The 21284-nt window shown below is 37.5% G+C and overlaps 1 protein-coding gene across 1 annotated transcript in view; it reads right to left on the bottom strand.

The window, feature by feature from the left end:
* Positions 1-21284, bottom strand: part of CSMD3 (CUB and Sushi multiple domains 3) — a 576345-nt gene that overhangs the window by 80435 nt on the left and 474626 nt on the right. The window contains exons 47-53 of the mRNA XM_018567203.1: positions 21057-21242; positions 16790-16984; positions 15248-15421; positions 12276-12449; positions 7097-7270; positions 2208-2393; positions 95-268 (exon numbers count right to left, since the gene is read on the bottom strand). Of these exons, the coding sequence (XP_018422705.1) occupies positions 95-268; positions 2208-2393; positions 7097-7270; positions 12276-12449; positions 15248-15421; positions 16790-16984; positions 21057-21242 (1263 nt within the window). The remainder of the gene's footprint in view (positions 1-94; positions 269-2207; positions 2394-7096; positions 7271-12275; positions 12450-15247; positions 15422-16789; positions 16985-21056; positions 21243-21284) is intronic.

The following is a 21284-nucleotide window of genomic DNA, read 5'->3' on the forward strand; positions in this document are numbered from 1 at the left end:
ATAGATATATATATATGTATATATATATATATATATATATATATATATATATATATATATATATACACACATGCACGCACTTTAATGTGTTTACCTGAACAGTGAGGTAACGATCCACTCCATTGCCCATTTAACTGACAGGTCCTTGTTGAATGCCCTATTAGAGTTCTCCTTCCAGTGCAGGAATAATGGACAGTAGATCCAAATGTAAACTTTTCTCCAGAAATAATTGCATTTGGAGGAACTCCAGGATGACCACAGTCAATCACTGAGAAGAGAAATGACAAGTTTAATTCTACTGTCTGCCATTTTGAACACCTCCACTGAACTGACTATTTACTTTATTAAATGAAAGCTTGAGGATTTATCATGGATGCACTTTGTGAAGGATATGAGGTTATTCAACATGTCACAGTAAACATACGTATGTTGTGTTGATTCTACCATTTCCTAAAGCTGAAAGGCAGTTCACTTGAATTAGTTTAATTTCAAAGATTAGTAAGCTGATACTTTCTAATGGTGGTGGTAGATCAATCACTGTCATTTAAAACACATGCACCTGGAAGATTCACTTGCAGTGCAGGTTTTGTGAATGTAAAATTCACTGCTTTATAAATATGCAAGTGTATGTGCTGTTTTCTGTTCTTTAAAATGGGGGCAGCATGAATTACAAAATGCAGTACACCATAACTAATTTGTAAAATAAAACACTATCCCCAAAAGGCCTGCATTAAAGGCTGGCCCATGGGCTGAGGAAAAATGACTGGTACTTCAGAACAGAGGTGGGGCACTGTGAATGCAGGGACATTTGTGCTGACAATAAAAGGAATAATGGTCACACACCCTGTCTACTTCTTTACCTTTATATCTAGGCACCCACCCCTTCTGTAAACCAGATGGACTTTATTGAGAAATGCAGAAACATTTAGGGCCAGGGCATGTCTGGGAGCCATGGGGCCCCATAGAAAACATTTAATGGGGCCCCCAGCGACCTTCCAACTTTCATTGATCACAACAAAAACTATATATACAGTATATACAACTATATATATACAGGTTGGGTAGCATAAGAGCTGTTAGCTTAGTCAGTACACTGCAAGAGACCAGATCTGTTGATAGAAGTGGTTAGGGAAGAGGGGACAACAGTGCAGAGAATTGAATTTTAACCGTTTTTTTAACCAGCTACCTACTCTAGTAGATCAGCATCTCACATCTCAGAAACTCAGAATTAAATTTACTAAATGTAAATTTAATTCCTCCCATTCCTTCCACCGACACAGTAACCCAGTCATTGAAAGAGGGGATTTAGTAGCAAGTAAAAACAAACAAGCACAAGTTGTAGCAGGGATAATGACCATCACAATATTTTATACTATTACATAAGTAATAGTAATAGGATTAATAGTAATAGTAATAATAGTAATAGTAATAGGATTAATTTACTAAAGGCAAATAGGCTGTTCATTTAGCAAGCGAACTTAGATTTTGCAAGCTTAGCTTAGTCAATAAGTTGAAACTCTGCTGACTTCCATTATCAAATTATGTGCAAGCAGAAACGTATGGAAAATCTTGCATGTAACCGGGTATTATTTGCAAAGTACATTTTTACCACATTCACTAAGCTAAGAGAAAATGCCCTTCAGATGCAATGAAAGTTCCTTTGCAAAGTGGACATCCTATTTCCCCTTAGTAAATAAACCTCTATAAACCTTATAGAAACTTCTATAAACTGTGGAGTTTTTTTTCAGAACTAAAAACAGTTTTGTTTGCTTTTAGATGAGCAGACACTGTGATTTTTTACAGTCTGTGAAAGACTGTATTAGGCATACAAAGGTAATTTCCATGCTGGTAAGGTTGGCCAGAAGCTTTGAGAACAATACATCTACACCAATGACACAGCTAATTCAATTCTCTTTACTAATAGCCTGCAGAGGGGATCTATGACTACCTGCTTATCTTGACTGGAAATGCCATAGGGGTACAGGGTCATTGTCAACAATAATATATGCAGGCCTTAATAAAACAGTGCTGGGTTTGTGTTATCTTCATACAACTACAGATTTTCTGTTTTATTTGCCTATGCAGCCCACCTAATGGAGCCCCTCCACCACCAGGCCCCATATCCACCATGTATATATTTAGAACAGGTAAGATCTTTTATAATCACAGAACAACTTTCATAACTTTAACAAGTAAAATAAACTTACTAATGCATTCTGGAAGAGACTTGTCCCATTGTCCATTTGGCTGACAAACAAGAACAGAAGATCCAAACAGATAGTATCCTGGACTGCAGTTATAGAATACCACTGTTCCATAGGTGAAGTTACCATGCTCAATTTTACTTTCCCGTATAGAGTTCTCTGGGATTCCAGGATCAGTACAGTTGACCACTGGGAAATAAAATGTAATTTAGTCTTAGCAGAAATATGAAAGGTCCACATAGAACAAAATGGATTACATAAAGAATAGTTCTTACATACAAATGGATGCTTGGGTTGTCTACCTCAGGCAGCAATAGAAAGACAGGGCTTTGCTACATGGACATTTATTTTCTTCACAATGCTATCTCTCTCTCTTTAAAAGCCCAACTCTGTATAATTTTTTTAAACTATCTCCCTTCAGGTTAAAATAAGTAGCACTGCAGAAATACTCACCTTCAATTTGAGGCTGCCCCAAAGGATCTCTTCTTTGCCATAAGATGCCTGTAATTTTCAAGGTTTAATGACACCTAGAAGCTACGTAAAATCTGTAAGTGCAGGGCGTCATGGCACTACACCCAGAGCACAGTGCCCTTGTGTATTGATGCAGAGTGCAGAGCACATCACATCAGCACTGTCATCCAGGACCATCCACCACCAGGAGAAGATCAAAGACCCAGAACATCACCAGCAAGAAAATTGAATGATCAAAGGCTTTGCAGAACCTAGGAGTTGGAAACTAGGAATGAATCTAAGATAGTTACAAATTACCACAGCCTTTGCATTATTTATGCCAATTTCAGGTCCCCAGACCTGTCTGGTAAATTTCTATGACTATAGTTTAATTCAAAGCTCATAATCACATTTCGAAAAATGGGGTTGATTTCAAAGTTGCACAAATGAGTACAATAAGCTTAAAATAAGCAATTAACTTAAAAACTGAAACAAAGCCCTTAGCCTGAGTAAAGAATGAAGGACTATTTACCAGCGTTAGTAAACAGGATGTACGGTACTTTTAATTAATATACAGTACATGTAAATGTAAAAAAAAACACAGTTTAATATTTGATGTAAATCTGTCAATGTGTGTTAATCTTTAACAAACAAAAAAAACTAATTCTTTCTACAGCCTTTTAATTATAACTAAGTACACCGGAGAACAATAGTTGCCTATTATACATGTAGATTATAAATGATGCTTTACTGCTCCTTCTGACAATGTAATTCTAAAAGCAAGCACAATCACCAAAAATAATGTCCTACCAGTGTGGCAGATATCTTATCTCAACAGTAGTTAAAACAAAAAGCTAGCAGCACTCCATTAAAATCCAACGTAAATGTAACTTTACTGTAACAGGCAGGGTTGTCGCTAGCACTGGGCACCCGGGGAATGTGAGGAGGATCCTCTCCTGGGTGTCCGGTGTACAGATGTTGTGACTCCATTGTTTTTTCTTAGTTCCTTGCAGCACAGACCTCATATTTCACTGATTCAAAATTAAGGGAAGCTCTCCTAATTTCCTCAGCTCTGACATATTAGTCTAGAAGCCTATGAGGAAGGACATTCTCTGGATCCTTGCTGAGCTGCATTTGAGGTATGCATGTTGGACAGGGCCTTCTCTTGTGGACAATTTTTTGTGCTGGGGACTCAGACGATCTCTGTGATCAACCTTTACTAGTCATTGGCAACACCTGGCCCCAGGACTAGAGATTCCATCCCCACTACAGTCTGGAAAACCTGGAAGAAACTGCAAAGATAGCTTCTTCCTTGCAAAAGTATTCACATACTGGAACCTCTCAGCCACTCTGACTGAGAGTTCTGGTTAACTGTGTGGCCAAATTTCACTTTGTTATTGCTACGAACCTCTACAGTACATACGGTACTCCTGACCAAAGTGTTCATTGTCTTAACAGTTGCTGGTTGCTATATAGTCCCTGACTATTTTAATTATGCTTTTCTTTACGATAGGCTCAGACAACATGTCAGTTCTTTGTCTATATTCTTTGTGCAAAAAATAATATGTGATGGAAGAGATGCCAGCCAGAGCAGGACACCAGCCAGAGCATCCTGCTATCCTGCTCAGCTCCTGGCAACCAGTGATGTCAGTAAGCTAGGCAGGATGCCTTCAAGATAGTCTCAGGTTGTTAAGAGCTCTAAGCAACATGGGATGCTCTGGCTAGATAAGGGGCAGCAGGCACAGCTGCCCCCCACCCTCCATGATCTAATGAGATGCTGCTTTTAAGGGTCTAATGACACTGCTTTTAAGCCACTCCTACTGCCAGTGCAACTTGGCTATACCAACAGTTCACTGTGGCACTCTACATATTTCTTCTCCCTATGGTGCCCCAAGTTGGATCAGGTTTTCTACAATCCTAGCACTGCCTCTGGTTACTGGAAAGCCCCCCTACTCTCTGAGGTCCTATGAGAGAGACTTCCATTCACTTCTTATTCCAGAAGTGAAAGGGAATGTAAAGGAAATCCTTCTCAACAGTGACACAGACTGCAGTAAAAACCTTACACAGGTTCTAACTCTTTACTTCTCTATTAAGAAAAAGAGCTGGAGTTTCACTTTAAGAGAGGATTGCATGTGCGATATCCAACATTTGGAGTCAGAAGAGGTGTCGGGAATGATGTAAGTAGGGATCATAAAAGTGGCAAAGACCATTTTCAAATGTATATCAGTTCACTTCAGGAGTAACTTCATTTCCATATCTTGATACAAATGTATGACTAGTTTCAGCATCAGACAGATACATTCACAAGGTTATCTGCAAACCCTGCTCTCTTCTCTTTCCTTAATTGCTTTTGAGATTTATAGAATACTGATTGATATTTTTTTTTACTGGAGTCCTGGGAAATACACTCGGAAAGATATAAACATTTCATCAAATAAAGGGTAAAACTATTATTAAAATAACTTGGGGTTGATTAGACTGCAAAGAGTGCTCCTTATGGGAGAAATCTTCTTTTGTTATAAAATTGTTATAACATGTTGCTATACAACCAGTTTGTTCAAGTCACTACAAAAGATCTTTTGCATATTAGTTTACCATGAGTTTATAAAACAATCATAAAATGTAAAATGATCTTCTTTGCAACCATGGCAGAAGTACCCTTTGTATAAAACATCCTAACTGTTCCATCTTTCTATTCAAATATTCAGCATACAGCCCTGTGCAGCTTTTCCCAAGAAGACAGCATAAGGCTTAAAGTAAATTACCATCCTATCTCACAAATGTTCCCTCTTTATTGAGTTAAAGTAGATTTAAACTCTAATCAAATGACATTCAGTTTGCTAAAGAACTGTGTAACATAAACAATATCCATGTTGTTTGCTGATCTCCTGCCAACCGCATTCTTTCTATATGCATACAATGCTGCCACTGCTGCACATTATTACTTAGACGGGGGATTGCATTATGGTGAGAACAGTGGGACATGCATGTGCAAAGCGTGTCATCATGGCAGCTTGTGGTCTGCATTGGTAGAGCGACAACACTGAAGGATGATTAAGGGATGAGGACAGAAAATTGTCACCCTGTAACAGGAAGTTCCAGCACAAGAAAAATTGTAGTATTGTTATAGACGAATGGTCTGTTGCTGCGTAAAGATGCAGATAGTGCCTCTTTCAGCAGTGATGGGTCCCTTAACATGTGTGAAACTGATTGGAGACAAGTTAGTGTTGCGTACAGAAGAGAGGGTTCTTTAGTCAGTCATTGCGAGAGCAGTTTAAAGCATGACACATGGGGAGCAGGTGTCAAAGGCCTGTCTGGCCTACACAGACAGGCCATTGAACCAGACTGACATCTGAGCATAACAGTTAGAGATTGTGAAGGGACAGAGGTAGTCCCCATCTGTACAGACCAGTCAGTTTAAGCTACGAAAGGATGACCGCCTGTATGTAAGTAAACAACAGGTCCAGTCTGGTATCTGATGGAAGCAGTTAAGCGTAAAAGGCTGAAAGTAAGGAATAGGCAGAGCTGTGCTACAAAAAAACTAGAGGCTGATAGAAATTTGTGCTAAACAACCTCTGTGTGGGCAGAGCACTGTGCTACTTTGACATTTGGATTAAATAACATCGGGCAAATGCCCTAAACACATTCTGCTGAGTGAGCAGATTTCAAAATATTCAAAAATAACATGATTTACATATACTTTCAAGTAGATCTCCAGGCATAAATATTCTTAACCCTTGCAGTGAGGCTACTTCCGAACTACAAGGGGTCAGTGCTTTTTTAGGTCTAGGGATGAAAATAACAAAGTTATATTCACCTGGATCTTGGAGTCGGCTGAATGCTACTCCGGTCCTTGCCGCCTCCCTTCTCCACTCCAGCGATAGAATGTCCCTTAGCATCCTCACATCTAAAACACTGTATAGGACGTGATGACTCAAAGGACCATAGAAAAATGGAGTGGAGGAGGAGAGAGGCAACAGACACTGGTATAATAGCCAGCCAGTTCTGAGATTCAGGTGAGTATAACTTTTTTTCATCCCTAGATGAAAAGGAGGAATTAACCCTTGCAGTGTGGAGGTAGCCCTACTGCAAGGGTTAAGACTATTTATGGGTTCTTCTTTAATTCCTAACTAGTCAGTTTTAGAAATGGCTGGTAAGGCCTGCTTCATTGTCTCCAGAAGATATGCAGGTTAGGGTCTGCAGTTAAAGTGGTTTAAATCCTCACAATCTATACAGTTCACCTAGAACTGGAAGATAATTTATTTCACATAAAAGTGAAGTTTCAAGTTAAAGCTAGCCAGCAACTGATTTTCTAGAAAATTCAACTATTTTAAACCAGCTTTCAAGATACATAATTAAAAACAATATAATTAGTTAAGAAGTGTCCATATAATAGTAAATACCAAAGTAACATAATTACAGGTATTTTATGCCTTTTGTACCTTTACAAATAGGAGGTGGGTGACTCCATTGCCGGTTGGCTTGGCACTGTGCCCGAGTTGGTCCTTGCATGACATATCCCATGTTGCAGGAGAATGTAACAACGTCATTGTAATTAAAGCCATTGCCACTTGTTCGTCCATAAATTGGACTGCCAGGGTGACCACAACTAACAGCTGCCAGAATGACATGAGGATCAAGAAACAGAACACATTTGTTAGCCATTGATAAAAAGAAAAAGTAATTCTGGCATTAAACTAGCAATGTGATATTGCAAATAAAGCTGAACCAAAATATAAACCCCAAAACAGCAGACAATATAAGTAATTTAACTGTGAAATAATACAAACTGAAAATGTATTTAACTGGATCTATCAAGGACCAATTGAAGTTAAGGAAACCCTTGCAAAATATTGAATTTAGGCGTTTTTAGCAAAGGGTATAGTTAAAATGAATGTAAAGATAAAACTTTTTTTTTAATTAAAGGGTTAAAGGCCTCGCAAGTTATTTTTTGATGTCTTTGTCCAGCTGGTTAGATGTATCCTCCCTTCCTGTCCTAGAGAAATAAAAGGAAATCTCTCCAATGTGTAATTCCCATCTTAGACAGTTGTCCAAGGAACAGGTGTCCCTTATTGTAGCTATTCGCTCACCTATTGGCCAAGAGAACTCACTCCCTCTCTTCCAGTCTGAGTAAATTACGAGAGGATGATTGTAAGAATGCTGGTATTTACAATAATGATATTTAAATATACCTGTAATGATTTTTAATGAATAAATATATACATTAACTGTTGTTTTTACATTGCCTGGATATCAACTTTAATAAACATTGGGAAAAAAAGAGAAAAAAAAAGAGATCCCTGCTGTCTTAGAGCTACATTGTTTGCCACAATTCAATGTTCTATTTAAAGGTTTACTTCCAAGAAGCACAGTCTCTTTTTTAAATGTGTAATATGTCACAGTTGCAGATAGCTATTACCTATTTCCTGGCTGTTCAGCATAGCAGTTACTGTGTGGTTTTCTATAATTGGATGTTGAAAAACACTACATTCACCTTTACTGCTGTTAGCACTGACCCTAGAGCAATTATTTTCCTTGCTCTATTCTTATTCCTATATAGCAGATTTGGAAAGTCTTGTTTGACAGAGATTCATTCTTGTTTAAAGATTATCGATAAAGTAACATGTTGTTCCCCATGGTCTAATACCCTTTCCTCTCTTTAGTTTAACATGAAAACTAATAGAACACTTGAGTGATTGAATCTGATTACAAGGGATTTAGAACTTATATTTACAGGGAACTGACAATTAGCAATTATAATGTTCAGATATCACTGTCATAAAGCTACTATGAAGGTGATCTTGGAGTAAATATCAAACAGTATACTAATATAGTATAAATGCCATTGTAAAAAAATCTAAGCAAAGACATTTCTAAAACCACTTAAGATCTATGAAAAGCTAGGCAAAAGCTAATGTTTATTGGTGATAATTAGATCATTTTCATATATTAATATCTCTATATTAACAAGAGAGAGAGAGAGAGAGAGAGAGAGAGAGAGAGAGAGAGAGAGAGAGAAACTTAGAACATTTTGTAATGGCAATCATTAAAGATGTAGCTGCATTGACTCAGTTGCTGGGACAACCGTTGATAGCGAAAGATTTTATACATATATACATATACATAGCCCTTTTTGGCATATATATAGCCCTTTTTTTAGGGCTGCTGTAACTAACAGAGCTGCAATCCAATCCATTAAAGGGGTGGACCAATGAAAGCCAGGGGGAGGAAGGTGCTGGATGACACTGGATGCCATCCAGCCAGCAAAAGAGGCGCAATGCATTTGTGAAAATGCAGCTTCTACATAATTCTGTGAAAAGAAGCTCACAGTGTGCAGTGACAGTGTGCAGTTACATATTAGGTGATTTCTTATTAGGAGAGGAGCTGTACAAGTGTCCAATATTTAGGGCAAGGATGGAGTTCATCTTTTAGAATAAAACTTTAGAATATTCTAATTGAACCTCTATTATTTCAAGTGTAAATATGATATTTATGAATGTAACATGAAACAGTAGGTTCACTTTAAAATCACAAGAGCATCTTATACTCGCCCATCCCCCTGCCCTCTACCACTCTGTTCATTGCTGGGAGGTAGGAGTAGGAGCCCCTTGTAAGCTCAATCCCAGTTGTAGCGTACACTGTGTTAAGAACTGTCTCTCCACCCCTTGTGATGACATCAGTGGCTGAGTGGGCAATTTGTAGGCATTACAGTGAACCTAATGCTTTGCCCTGCATTGTTTAATTTAAAGTTTAAAGGAAACTGGTCATTAGACAAATATATAGGCTGTCAAAGCTGACCTTCTTCTTTGCCTGACTGTCATGCTGATCCCGTATCTTCAATAGTTTCTGAGTCATTGACCTGGAAATGTATACAGCTGAAGACAGAACTCATTCCCATTGACTCGGAAAGCATTAAAATCAAAGGATTAGAATGACAGCCAGGCAATGGCAACCTGTGACATTGGCCAAGATTGATCTTGTTATCAGATTTTGGTCTTAAACATCAGACTATGAAAATCACTGATACACCCTAATGCTGACAAAATGTAAAGAATGTAAAAAATGGCAATTCTTCTAACCCAGTATTGGAAAATACTTTATTGTGAGTGTATTTTTATCTGTAGATAATTATATATTCAGAATAGCTATCATTATTACAGTTAATTACTACTGTTAAGGGGAAAAAAATGAACATGTTTAATTTTATGTGTGAGCACAAAATATATCATGTTGCTTTGCTGTACTTATTTATTAAAACAAAGTTTTTGTTTTATTTATTATTATTTAAATTGTAATATATATTTTCAGCCATTCGAATCCAAGCTCATTATTTGCATTATTTATTTTTCAAAATTCCTTCTTGTACATGTACATTTTTGTATACTGGAATACAAAAAAAACAAATAGTGTTGAGCAGTTTTTTTGGCTGACAGTGATCAGTGTCAGTGCAGATTTATTGGGTGAATGGCCTTCTTAGAATCTGTCCTCATGAATACTTTCATGAGACAGCTGTTGTAGCGTAGTAGCGGAATATCTCAGGAGAAGTCCAAATAAAATGAAAAACTGATTATCTGCACAACTGATGATTTTATACCCAGATTAAACTTTAGTATCCTAATGAAATCATAAAATATAATAAGATATGAGATAATATAATGTAATAATACAATACAATATTATATTATATTATACAAAGTAATGTAAAAGAAAATATCATATAATTTCATATCAAATTATATTATATAATATCATGTAATAATAGCAGGGGGGTGCACTTTCTATAATTTAGAGTTGTATTTTTGACACCAAATTCAGGATGGTTGTATAAAATGGAATTTTCGTTTACATTATATTGCAGGCATTTCCTGAAGCACCGCACGAGCAACAGAGCTAAGAATTTCCTTAACATAGAGGTCATGGCTGAATTATTATGCAGTTGTCATTTTTTATGATCTGGAAAAGCCAAGATATATACATCAAGGATAAATTAGGACAGCAAAATGTGTCCCCGATGTTCACAGTAAGACTGCAAATATATTTCATGCTGCATCAAATTTACCATGTCATTTACATTGAATTGAAGTCACTGCGTGTAATAGTCAGGTATCCTTTCCTTTAAAATCTCTTAATACGTAAGCAAAAATAAATGTTATGTGTAGTTTAATTTACTATGATAAAGACTAAACCAAATGTTTTGTACATTTTGTGTAGAATATTTTTTAATATTACATAGTGGCATTTTGTATTTTCTTTTCCAATCAGTAAAGTAAAGCTTTAGGCTTATTTTTGCATGTTTGTTGATGTTGCTCCTTTACTGTAAAAATGTTTACTAACTCACCCCCCATTTAAGCTAAACTGCACCAACCTTACACCCAACCCATACCACCTCACCTGGTTACTTGCTGATTTACACTTTAGCAGTTTTTTTGTTGGATTTTACAGCCTGGCCAACTAAATTTTCTTCACCGCTAAGACCCTGTTGATTTAAATGGGACTTTATATCAAGAGTGAAGATCCTCGATATATGGCTACATTGAAGTCAAAGGGGCCAGTGCTGAAGAATTAAGTACAACGGGTTGTAAACACTGGAGAATCCTGTAGCAGCACTATAGAAGTAGGAATGTATTATTGCAGTACAGCTTTTGGAAGGGTGGTGGGGGGGAGCAAAAATGTAGCTAAAAGTAATGTAATCCTGTCTAGGGTTTGGGAAAGGAATAGAGTACTGATAATTCCAAATGTTTAATGGATACTTGTAAACCATCAAGCAGTCATGTGTAATATGTAACCAGTGATGTCTAATAGTATGTCCAGCTATAGTAGCCCTGCAATTAATAAGCAATCATTCACAATAAAGTAGTGTGTTAAAGCAAACCTGTGACAGAAACAGAAAATATGAATTCTAATGCACATGACATTACTGTCAGCATCCTCAACTACTTTCACTTTCCTGATCTGACAGTGCCGAGCAGATCAGAGCCCTTTCCATAGCACTCTCAACCATCTAGTTGTGGAGAGTAGACACATCCCCACCCTCATCCCATTATAAAAGGCGGGTGCCTGAGAAAGCAGTCATCAGGTCTAGATATCGCTAACAAGGAGGGATGGGTATACAGACAGAGACCCTAAGAAAGTTCCATTTCCATTGCTGGTTTAGAAGGGTTGTGGGAGATGATACACTTTGAGATCAGGCCCGTAAAGGTATGTGCTAATAGTATTATGGACTGTCAACTCCATAATACATATTTTAGTAAATATATTTAACCAAGGCTTCATTTTATGGGTGTGATTTACTAAAGGAAAATAGGCTGTTCACTTGGCAAGGTAGTCCGTGCTTTATGAGAGGATTTTCCCTTAGCTCAGTAAATGTTTTGAAAATTCTCTTTTAAATGAATACTCAATCACATGCAAGGAGAATTAAAATAAATATTTTTGCTTGCATGTGATTGGATGATGGAAGTCAGCAAAGCTTCAGCTCATTCACTAAACTTAACATTCCTTTGCAAAGTGAACATTCTATTTTCTACTTCAGTAAATCAACCGCTTATAATTGATCTTGGAGTCCTTTTTAGCATTTAATAAATTGAAATAAACTACACATACAATAGTGAGAGGTCTACTTACGCACACAAGAAGGCAGCTGCCCCGACCAGTTGTGATCCTGCTGGCAAATTCGCACTGACGACCCAATTAAACGAAAACCAGGGTTGCATTGGTAAACAACCGTGTCTCGATACCCAAAATTCTCACCAATAGCCTGACCATTCACTATCAATTCTGGTGTTCCACAGTGACCAGCTATAACATGAAGAAACAGGTAAGAGGTTTAGTATACATATATGGCAGCTATTTCATTACAGTTCAATCATTTCAGATTATTGTTGCAGCATAATGCAGATTAAAATAAAAATAAAACAGTTCACAATTTAATTTTTTATTTAAACTTATATGAGAAATGTAAAATCATTCATGTTCACATAAGGTTTTCTAAACAATTTTAAGTTTCAGCTAATGAGATGGGGTTGAAAATATCTCACACATCATCCTAACTATAAACAATTCTTACATTTTCATAAAGTTAGCACCAAGTTTTTTGCCCCTATAATATACATCTGCATTCACTTTGATTCTCCACTTTTTGTATTAAGATAAAAGGCAGCTGATTGTTTTTTTCTTTTTTTTTTTTAGCCGTGGCATGTTTTCCACCTTCTTATCCACATTTGGGCCATCTTAGCAGGCACAGGAACAAATAAAGAAACATGACTCACTGCAACGTTACTCTAAACTCATACTTAAGTGAATTAAAAATGAGGACAATGCAAAAAATATCATCAAGTGGGACATTTATATTCAGCTCAAATTTTGAGATTCTTTTGTTTTTACATTGTGAAATTAATTTGGAATGCCTGTTTTATTTACATAGAATGCCTGATGTTTGATTTAACAAATTAAAGGACATTTGCAAATCAAATTATTCATTTTGTTGAAAAAAACTGTTCTATTTTTGTGAATATAACTTATTTAAAAAATATATATATATGTGTTACTCCTTTGAAAGCTAATGCAGATAGCAGATTGAGTTTTCACTGGAGTCCATGAACTTGGATATAACAGGCTCCTCTTGTCTTGTGATGACTGACTGATAGGCACATAGTGCAAATTTTCTTGAAAAATGTGAGTAAATAAGTGGAATCCTTTGAAAATACAAATGGATTATTGTTTGGCAAATATTCACTGCTAGCCAAAGTTGTATTACTCCACCACCTTCATCAGCTACTTTACTTATACAGATATCTGCAGTAAACTTTCTGGGTGTAATGGTCCAGTATAGGACTGACTACAGCACAATTAATTATATCCTCCAACACAATGGCATGGGGAACATAATTGCAGCATGCACAGAAATCTGCAGTTGTAGTATTTAGACATTTTACAAGTTTGAATATTGCATTCACATACCAAAATTTTGGAGGAAAAATAGCACATGGTAGAAAGAAAGAAATTAGCAAAAGAAACAGAATGTGCCTGCTTAACAATCTAATTGTAAAATTGTATTTATTTTTGCAGACAATCATATAGTGTGATGTGCCACCTAAACAAGCCATTCAATTTACATCCAACCAGGGAGGCCCTAGTGCTACATAGCTGATGGTAAATCTAAAGGACAATAAGATTATAACCAGCTGTATGGCTTGGTTGGCAAATGCAGTGTGCTTTCAGCTTGTCTTTGAGATCCATTAAGGAGACTTCTGAGATCATTTAAAGGGTTATTCACAAAGCTGCCAAAGGCAACCGAGTGAATAACGGAGTCAAAGTGAACAGAGCCAAATGCTGTTCGGCTATTCACTTTAGCTCAGTACGGCTAATTTTAGCCGTACATCGGCTTGCTTCAGTTCAGCTGAACATGCTCAGCATGTTCGACTGAGCCGAAGTGAAGAACATGTTCGACTAAGCCGATCCAACATCTGGATCTGAGCAAAGCAGAACCTCCGGCAGGCTACTCGCTGCCGTTTGGCCTATTCTCATAGAGGCCATAGGGGCAGTGAGTGAATAGCCGAATGCCACTGAGTGGCATTCGGCTCAGCTGTTCTGCTTGGTACCTCCGTGGTACCGAGCAGAATAGAAAATCAGTGAAAAAAGTAGAAAACAAGTTTAAAAATGTAAATAAATGATAAATTAAAAAAAATAAACATTTGTTTATTTTTTTAAAACAATTGGGCGGAGCTACCAGTGACAGCTAGCTCCGCCCAACGTTTTCCTATTGGTCGGGACCTGCTAGAGTCTTCTAGCAGGTCCCAGAGAGGGAATAACAACTGGGCGAGGCTGGCCGTGACACCACGGCTGACTCCGCCCAGTTGTCATTGTTTAATGAGAGTTCAGCATTCCCAGGTAACCTGGGGACGCCAATCTGTCATTGTAACTGTGCGGAACCATTCATGAGATCACAGCTGGCTCCTCCCAGCTGCCAGTTGCGAGGCTTTCGGCTGGCCAAAAGCCGGCTGTTTGCCCCGCTTCGGCTCAGTTGAGCCGAAGCATGTGCCTTCGGCTCGGCTGAGCCACTCGGCCAGCTTCGGGAGCTGTACGGGCTATAGTGAATAGCCTGTAGAGCAGCCCTTCGGTTTTACTGCCGGAGCCGGAGCTAGCCGGAGCTAGCCGAAGGATCAGCCGGGGCTACGGTTGATCCTTCGGCTAGCTTTGTGAATAAATCTCTTAGTGTTTATTGACAGGTGCATGTGACCTGCACATGACCTCCTTCTAAGACCTGCACATGACCTCCATCTAAGCTGCATCTAAGCTGCATCAACTTCCTTTAACCTGCTTTTGCATTCCTATTGACTTGAGCATAACGACATTTGTAATCCAATGTATATAAATCCACACTCAACAGCCAGGACCTTGATGTAAAATGTTTATTCCCAAGAATCTGAAAAATTATAAGCATAACAAGATCCACAGGCTAAGACAAGTAGCACCAGAAAGGCTTAAATATTTGTGCTTTTAACAAAAAATACTTTTTTATCAATAACAAGATAAAAGTGCTTCAAGGAAAACTGGTACAGAGAAGTGAAAAAATAAAATACAAAATAATACATTACCTAAGCACCTAGTCTCTGCCCCACTCCATAGTCCAGAAGATAAACACTCTCGCACGACTGACCCAACCAACATGTAACCGGTGTCGCATGTAAATATTGCTGTGGAGCCAAATGTTGTCTGAGTTCCAATTTTTTTCCCATTTGGTGGTACAGGAAGGTCTCCACAAGATGTAACTAAAAAGACAAACAAGTCTTACTATGTGGTGTGGACTTTAACAACGAAAAAACATACAAACAATACTTTCATTTATTTATCCTTTTATTCATTTATTGCTCCATCAGATTCCATTGGGTTGTATTCATCGCTTTAGAAGATGATGCCATTATATATTATAAAGTGGTAATTTAAATGAAATCTGTGCTTTTTTCAGGCCTTTGTAAACCTGACTAGAGCCTCTCAGAGCTTGCATAGGCTTTCTTTATGTCTTCTCAATGGCTTGCCAGGCAGGGTTGTAAAGACAAGGTGAGCATTGGCTGCATACAGTAGTATGTACAACACTATGACATTATTTTGTAGATTCTAATGGGAATATTAAGTGGTGAGCGGGGTCTAACTAGCGGGGTATCTGGAGGTACTAGCAAATTGGAATACATTATTAGGAGTAAAAAGAAGCCCCACAACAAAGATTACACAGGTACAAATCTAAACATGGTTCCAAATTTGTTTTGCTTGGTCATGACATTTAAATATTGGAACAACCGACAACTCAGTCCATGACCATACAAAATTAGGTTAAAACATATTGCATGACCTCTAGAACTTTAAACAAGTTAAGCAAGTGCTTTCAAAGAGTCAAAGAGGTCAGGCCTTTAGGCAATTGTCACAACTGCCTGATTGCCAGGCTGGACAAAATTGAAAATGAGGTGATGGATACAGATTGTCAAAGGTTCAATCAAATTATCAATGGACATACTAGCTCTTGTTGGGCTGGGCCTTCAGGGTCTGTATATCCTGAAAACCTGCCCTTTTAGAAGGACATGACACATTACTTTACTATTAACTCTCAATACATATTGGTAAAAATGAATGTTGCATTGTACACTTTTGCAGTGGTTATTAGTGAAATTGAATATTGAGTTTAAATGAATAAAACAAAAAAAATACATAAATACATAAACGGACATGGTTTGCGTAAATTATGTACTTTGTATTACTATGTTTACAGTTCTGCAGACTTGTGCTATGTGTTGACTGTTTAGATGTTACAGTTGAATGATCCAAAAGTCTTTCTAGGGGCTTTCCAAGGTCAGTAAAGGTTAGCAATGGACTTTCAAATGAGCTTGACTGCTTCAAAGACAGCATTGTACAATGCGAAGACACTACATTAAATATTTGAAAAGCTCAAAGTCAGCACAATGTCAGCACCATACATTTATCTCTAATTATTCTAATAAAATGTTGTTCATTCTATTGCTGCTTGTAGATGCCTTTAATACATAAATGTATTTTAAATGACTCAGAACAGCTGTGAATATTTGTCTCATGGCTGTGCTTGATGTTTCTTCTTTGTGTATCTGAATTAATTATTCTTCCATACATACTCTGGCAGTGAGGTCGCTCATTTCTCCAACTCCATGTCCCATTGGCAAGGCACTGAATAGATGCAGGTCCCAAACGGAAGTAGCCAGGATCACAGCTGAAGACAACTTTTGTCTTGTATTCGTAGTGGGATCCATTGACAATGCGCCACCTTCCGTGTTCCAAGGTGAAAGAATTGATGCTGGGGCAAGTCACAACTTCAAAAGAATTTTAAAAAACAGGTTATAGTAACAAAAGCACGAATGTTCCTGATTCCTTACAGTACATTAATCCAGAATAATAAATTAGCAAAAATGTGCAAGTAATACAATTTACATAAGCAACACAAATATAACTAGATGTAATTATGTTAATTTAAAAATCAGCCTCCCTTACCAACAACAACTTGTGCCCGCTCCACAGATTTAATTGGAGAAAAAAAAACCTAAAGATATGTTAATTTTTTCCAGTAACAAAATATATAGGGTTATTCACAAAGCTAGCCGTAGCTCTGGCTGATCCTTCGGCTAGCTTCGGCCGCCTAAACCCTTCAGTTCTGTAGAACTGAAGGGCTGCTGTATGGACTATTCGCTATAGCCCGTACAGCTCCCGAAGTTGGCCGAGCGGCTTAATTGAGCCGAAGGCATATGCTTCGGCTCGACTGACCTGAGGTGAAACCCGAAGCGGGCCTTTTACATTTACATTAAACAGTTTAAGAATTAACTTAAAATTAGTCTTGTTTTCTTTTAAGTCCAACTCAAAACCAAACTATATTTTATATGCTTGAGCAGAATGTTGATGATTTAAAACCTCTATTGGGCTTTTTTTTATTGGTGTTAAGGGCCCCATTTTTGAGATTTGTCACACTAGGGTTGATTTACTAAAGGCAAATAGGCTGCTTACTTTGCAGGGGAATTTTCCTTTAGCTTAGTAAATAAGTTGAATGTATGCTGGCTCCATCATCCAAGAATGTGCAAGCTAATCTAGCAAAATACCGTATTTTGCGTTCCATAAGACGCATCGGACCATAGGACGCAGCGAGGTATGGAGCACTCGACAGACCGTAGCTTCTGTCACAGCTTCTGTGACAGAAGCTGCAGTTAGTGGCTGTGATTACAGTGCCACGGTCTCAGTGATCACACAGAGCAGACAAAGAACGTCCGTTCTTCGTCTACTCTATGGTGATCTTGATCGCCTCCGCCGCTGCTCGATTTTAATACGAGTGATCTCATTAGATCACTCGTATTAAACGAGCAGTGGCTCCTACTGTACATTTAGCTCTGCTTTAGCAGAGCTAAATGTACAAAAAACTACTCGCCCGGCGCCCGGATTTGCTCCATAAGACGCAGGCACATTTTACCCCTCCTTTTGGGGGGAAAAAAGTGTGTCTTATGGAACGAAAAATACGGTACTTTTTATTCTAATTTTCCTTGCATGTATTTTTTTCCCTGCAAAGTGAATTTCCACCATATTCATTAAGCTAAGGGAAAATTCCCTTGCAAAGTAAAAAATAATTACTTTCATATGTGTAGACATGGTAGATGACACTCAACGCTTAAGTATTCTTAGGAATTCAGGAAAAAAATTTAATTGTAAGGCTGAGCAAAAGCATGACTGCACAAAAGAAAAAAAAAATCTTTGATTTTCAGAAGTTTTAAAAGTGTTTATTTTAAAGGGGTTTTTTTCCTTAGAATACGTCTAAAGTATAAGAAGAAAATTAGAAAGCAAAGCTGGTGTGTTGGTTACCATGATTACCATGTATTTTAACAGTTCTATATATCGCTTAACTCACATTGCAATGCACTTTTTACTCATAGGTGCTAATACATAGGAAAATACCTAGTATGAAAGATACATTAATGGCCTGATTCCCTAATGACAAAAATTTGCATCTTGGAAGCAGGTCCTTCTAGAGTTTGGTAATGGCTGCTCATTGAAACAGTGTTAGGGATTACTGTGAACCTGATTCATCAGGCAGGGACCACTTGAGCATGTTAGTGCTTTCAAGACAACTTAGATCTTTTCATTAGGTTAATAGTTTAGAAGCCCAAGCAGCCATGAAATCATGTAATGTGACCAAAGCAATTCATACAATTAATGACTCACTTAGATTGTAATTATTTTGCTTTTTGTGTAGTTGTCTAATAGTGTAAGAATATAATTTGTGAATGCCCCAGAACAATTTGTTTTGCAAATTCTAGCTGCAACACATTTGAAGCAACCTCTTTATGAAGATTTAAATTACTTTATTTTACCCCCTTCTTTACACAGAGGTGCCTTTTATATCTTCTATAGGCATATACAGTGCAGTTCACTATAGCCTCCGCATAGAGAAAGTAATGGAAGAAAGTACTCAAACCGCTGAGCGGCATTCGGGACTGAGTGACTAAGAGGGACTAAGCAGAACAGAAAAATAGTTTAAAAAGTAAAAAAACAATAGAAAACCATTGTGTGGAGCTAGCAATGACAGCTAGCTCCGCCCAATAGTTTTCTATTGGCAGACGGTTCTGCTGCCATCAAAAAAATAAAAGAAAAACTCTCCCGGTCGCTCCGGGAGTCTCCCGCTCCCAGCCGCCAAGGAGAGAAACACTGCTTCTTCTTTTTTTTTCTTTATTCTGACACAGAGCCGTGGCAGAATAGAAAAAAACATGTGCCCATTGGAATGCATTGCTAGATTCCTATTGGCTATTTCAATTTGCAATAGCCAATAGTAAACTAGCATTGCTCACGCCCTCTGCTGCAGTTTTCCATCAGGTCCATTAGCAGAGGGCGGGTGCAATGCTAGTTTACTATTGCCGGGAGCATTTAGCTGGTAACCAGGGGCGCTAATCTCTCTGCAAGTGGCCGGAGCCAGCTGTAAGATCACAGCTGGCTCCGCCCAGCTGTCAGAAATTTCGTGAATAGACCCCATTGTGTGTATATATATATTATACACACACACACATACATACAGTGTACTATATACAAGAATTGTTTATATAAGATATATATGAAAAGTGTGAGGTCAATACATAAAAGCAACTATGATTGTTTTTCTATGATTGCTTTTCTAAGCTAAAGAGACAGCGTTTAACTTTAATGGGTAACTCCACTTATCAAAAATTTACATGGACAAGGTAAGGCAATAAAATCACTGTATATCTTCAGAAATAGCATGCTTTACTCTGTTTTGTCCCATTATGCCTTTAGATTTTGAAGTATAAACATTAGACTGTTATTAAAGTTCTAATATAGTATATCTATAATGGTTCTAAGGATTCTATTAAAGTTCAAGGTATTTTTTCTTACAGAAGGTATTTGCATGCCATCACTTCCAACACAAACCTTAAATGATAATTCCTCATTTTATGACACTAGTTAGAGACATACAAAATATATGTTTCATGGCAAATGTGCATCCAGAACGGCTAGAGTAAAGCACAGATGCAGTCTATATTTATTTATTTTATGTATATATTTTACCTACATACAACCATTGCAAACAGTTAAGACCTTATCAGTACAAAAAAACTATATGATGTGGGGCTAAAGGGTATCTCAAGTAGAATGACTAGCAGGCTTTTGGCGGGGATAAAAGGAACCAAATGTCTCTGCTTCTAAAGCACTGAAGCACAGTATGCTTTATTAAGAACTTTTGTTTTACAGATATCTCACTTCCAACCCAAATTTAAAAGCAAGGGCTGTATTCTTCATTTATGTATAATCGGTGCACCCATACTAATCGTTCCTTTTTACTGTGGTAGCCAAATGTGCAACTGGATTTCTACTACTGGATCCAGTAGGCACATAATTTTTTGTGCACACTTTTTGGTAACACTCCTCTCCTATGTTTATACAAAGGAACATTTCATTGTTTTCCTTACCCAATTATACTCGGCCCTTCTTAGCTTGCGTACAGCTGTTTTAGACTTTTTGTCCCTCATCGGTGCACAGTGTGGAATGCATGACTCCATGAAATAAAATTATCAATTCGATTCAAATGTATTTGGCATATTGCTGTTTTTTTTACAATTTTTTGTAATTGTATACAATTATTCATAGTTGACAATAAAATGTTCTCTAAAACACCATTTTGCCCACAGTTTTCCCACAAAATATATCTGTATTTTAATGTGTTGTCCATGCAAGTATTAAACAACAAGCCATGTCCTACTTTTTAAGCTTTTTTAAGTTACTTTCCATCACCATAAATATTTAAGTTACAGGACACTAAATAAGTAAGTACCTTGAAGACATTATCCTTATTAAAACTTTATATAGCAAATGAATGAGGTTCAGGTTTTTGCTTACCTACACAGCGAGGTGTTTTGTTATGATTACTCCATGTGCCATCTGGCTGACATACAGCTGTAGTGAGCTCTTTAGATGATAACCTAAATCCGTCGTTGCAAAAATAAGTGACACTTGTACTCACTAAGTAATCAGTTGCCAGTATGCCTCCATTTGCAGGAGCCTTAGGAACCCCACATGATATTGCTGAAACAAATGCAAAGGTTCTTTATTTTTGTGAAAATTGAT

This window comes from Nanorana parkeri, unplaced genomic scaffold (genome assembly GCF_000935625.1).
Source record: "Nanorana parkeri isolate BGI_ZX_2015 unplaced genomic scaffold, ASM93562v1 scaffold1019, whole genome shotgun sequence".
NCBI classification, from domain to species: domain Eukaryota; kingdom Metazoa; phylum Chordata; class Amphibia; order Anura; family Dicroglossidae; genus Nanorana; species Nanorana parkeri.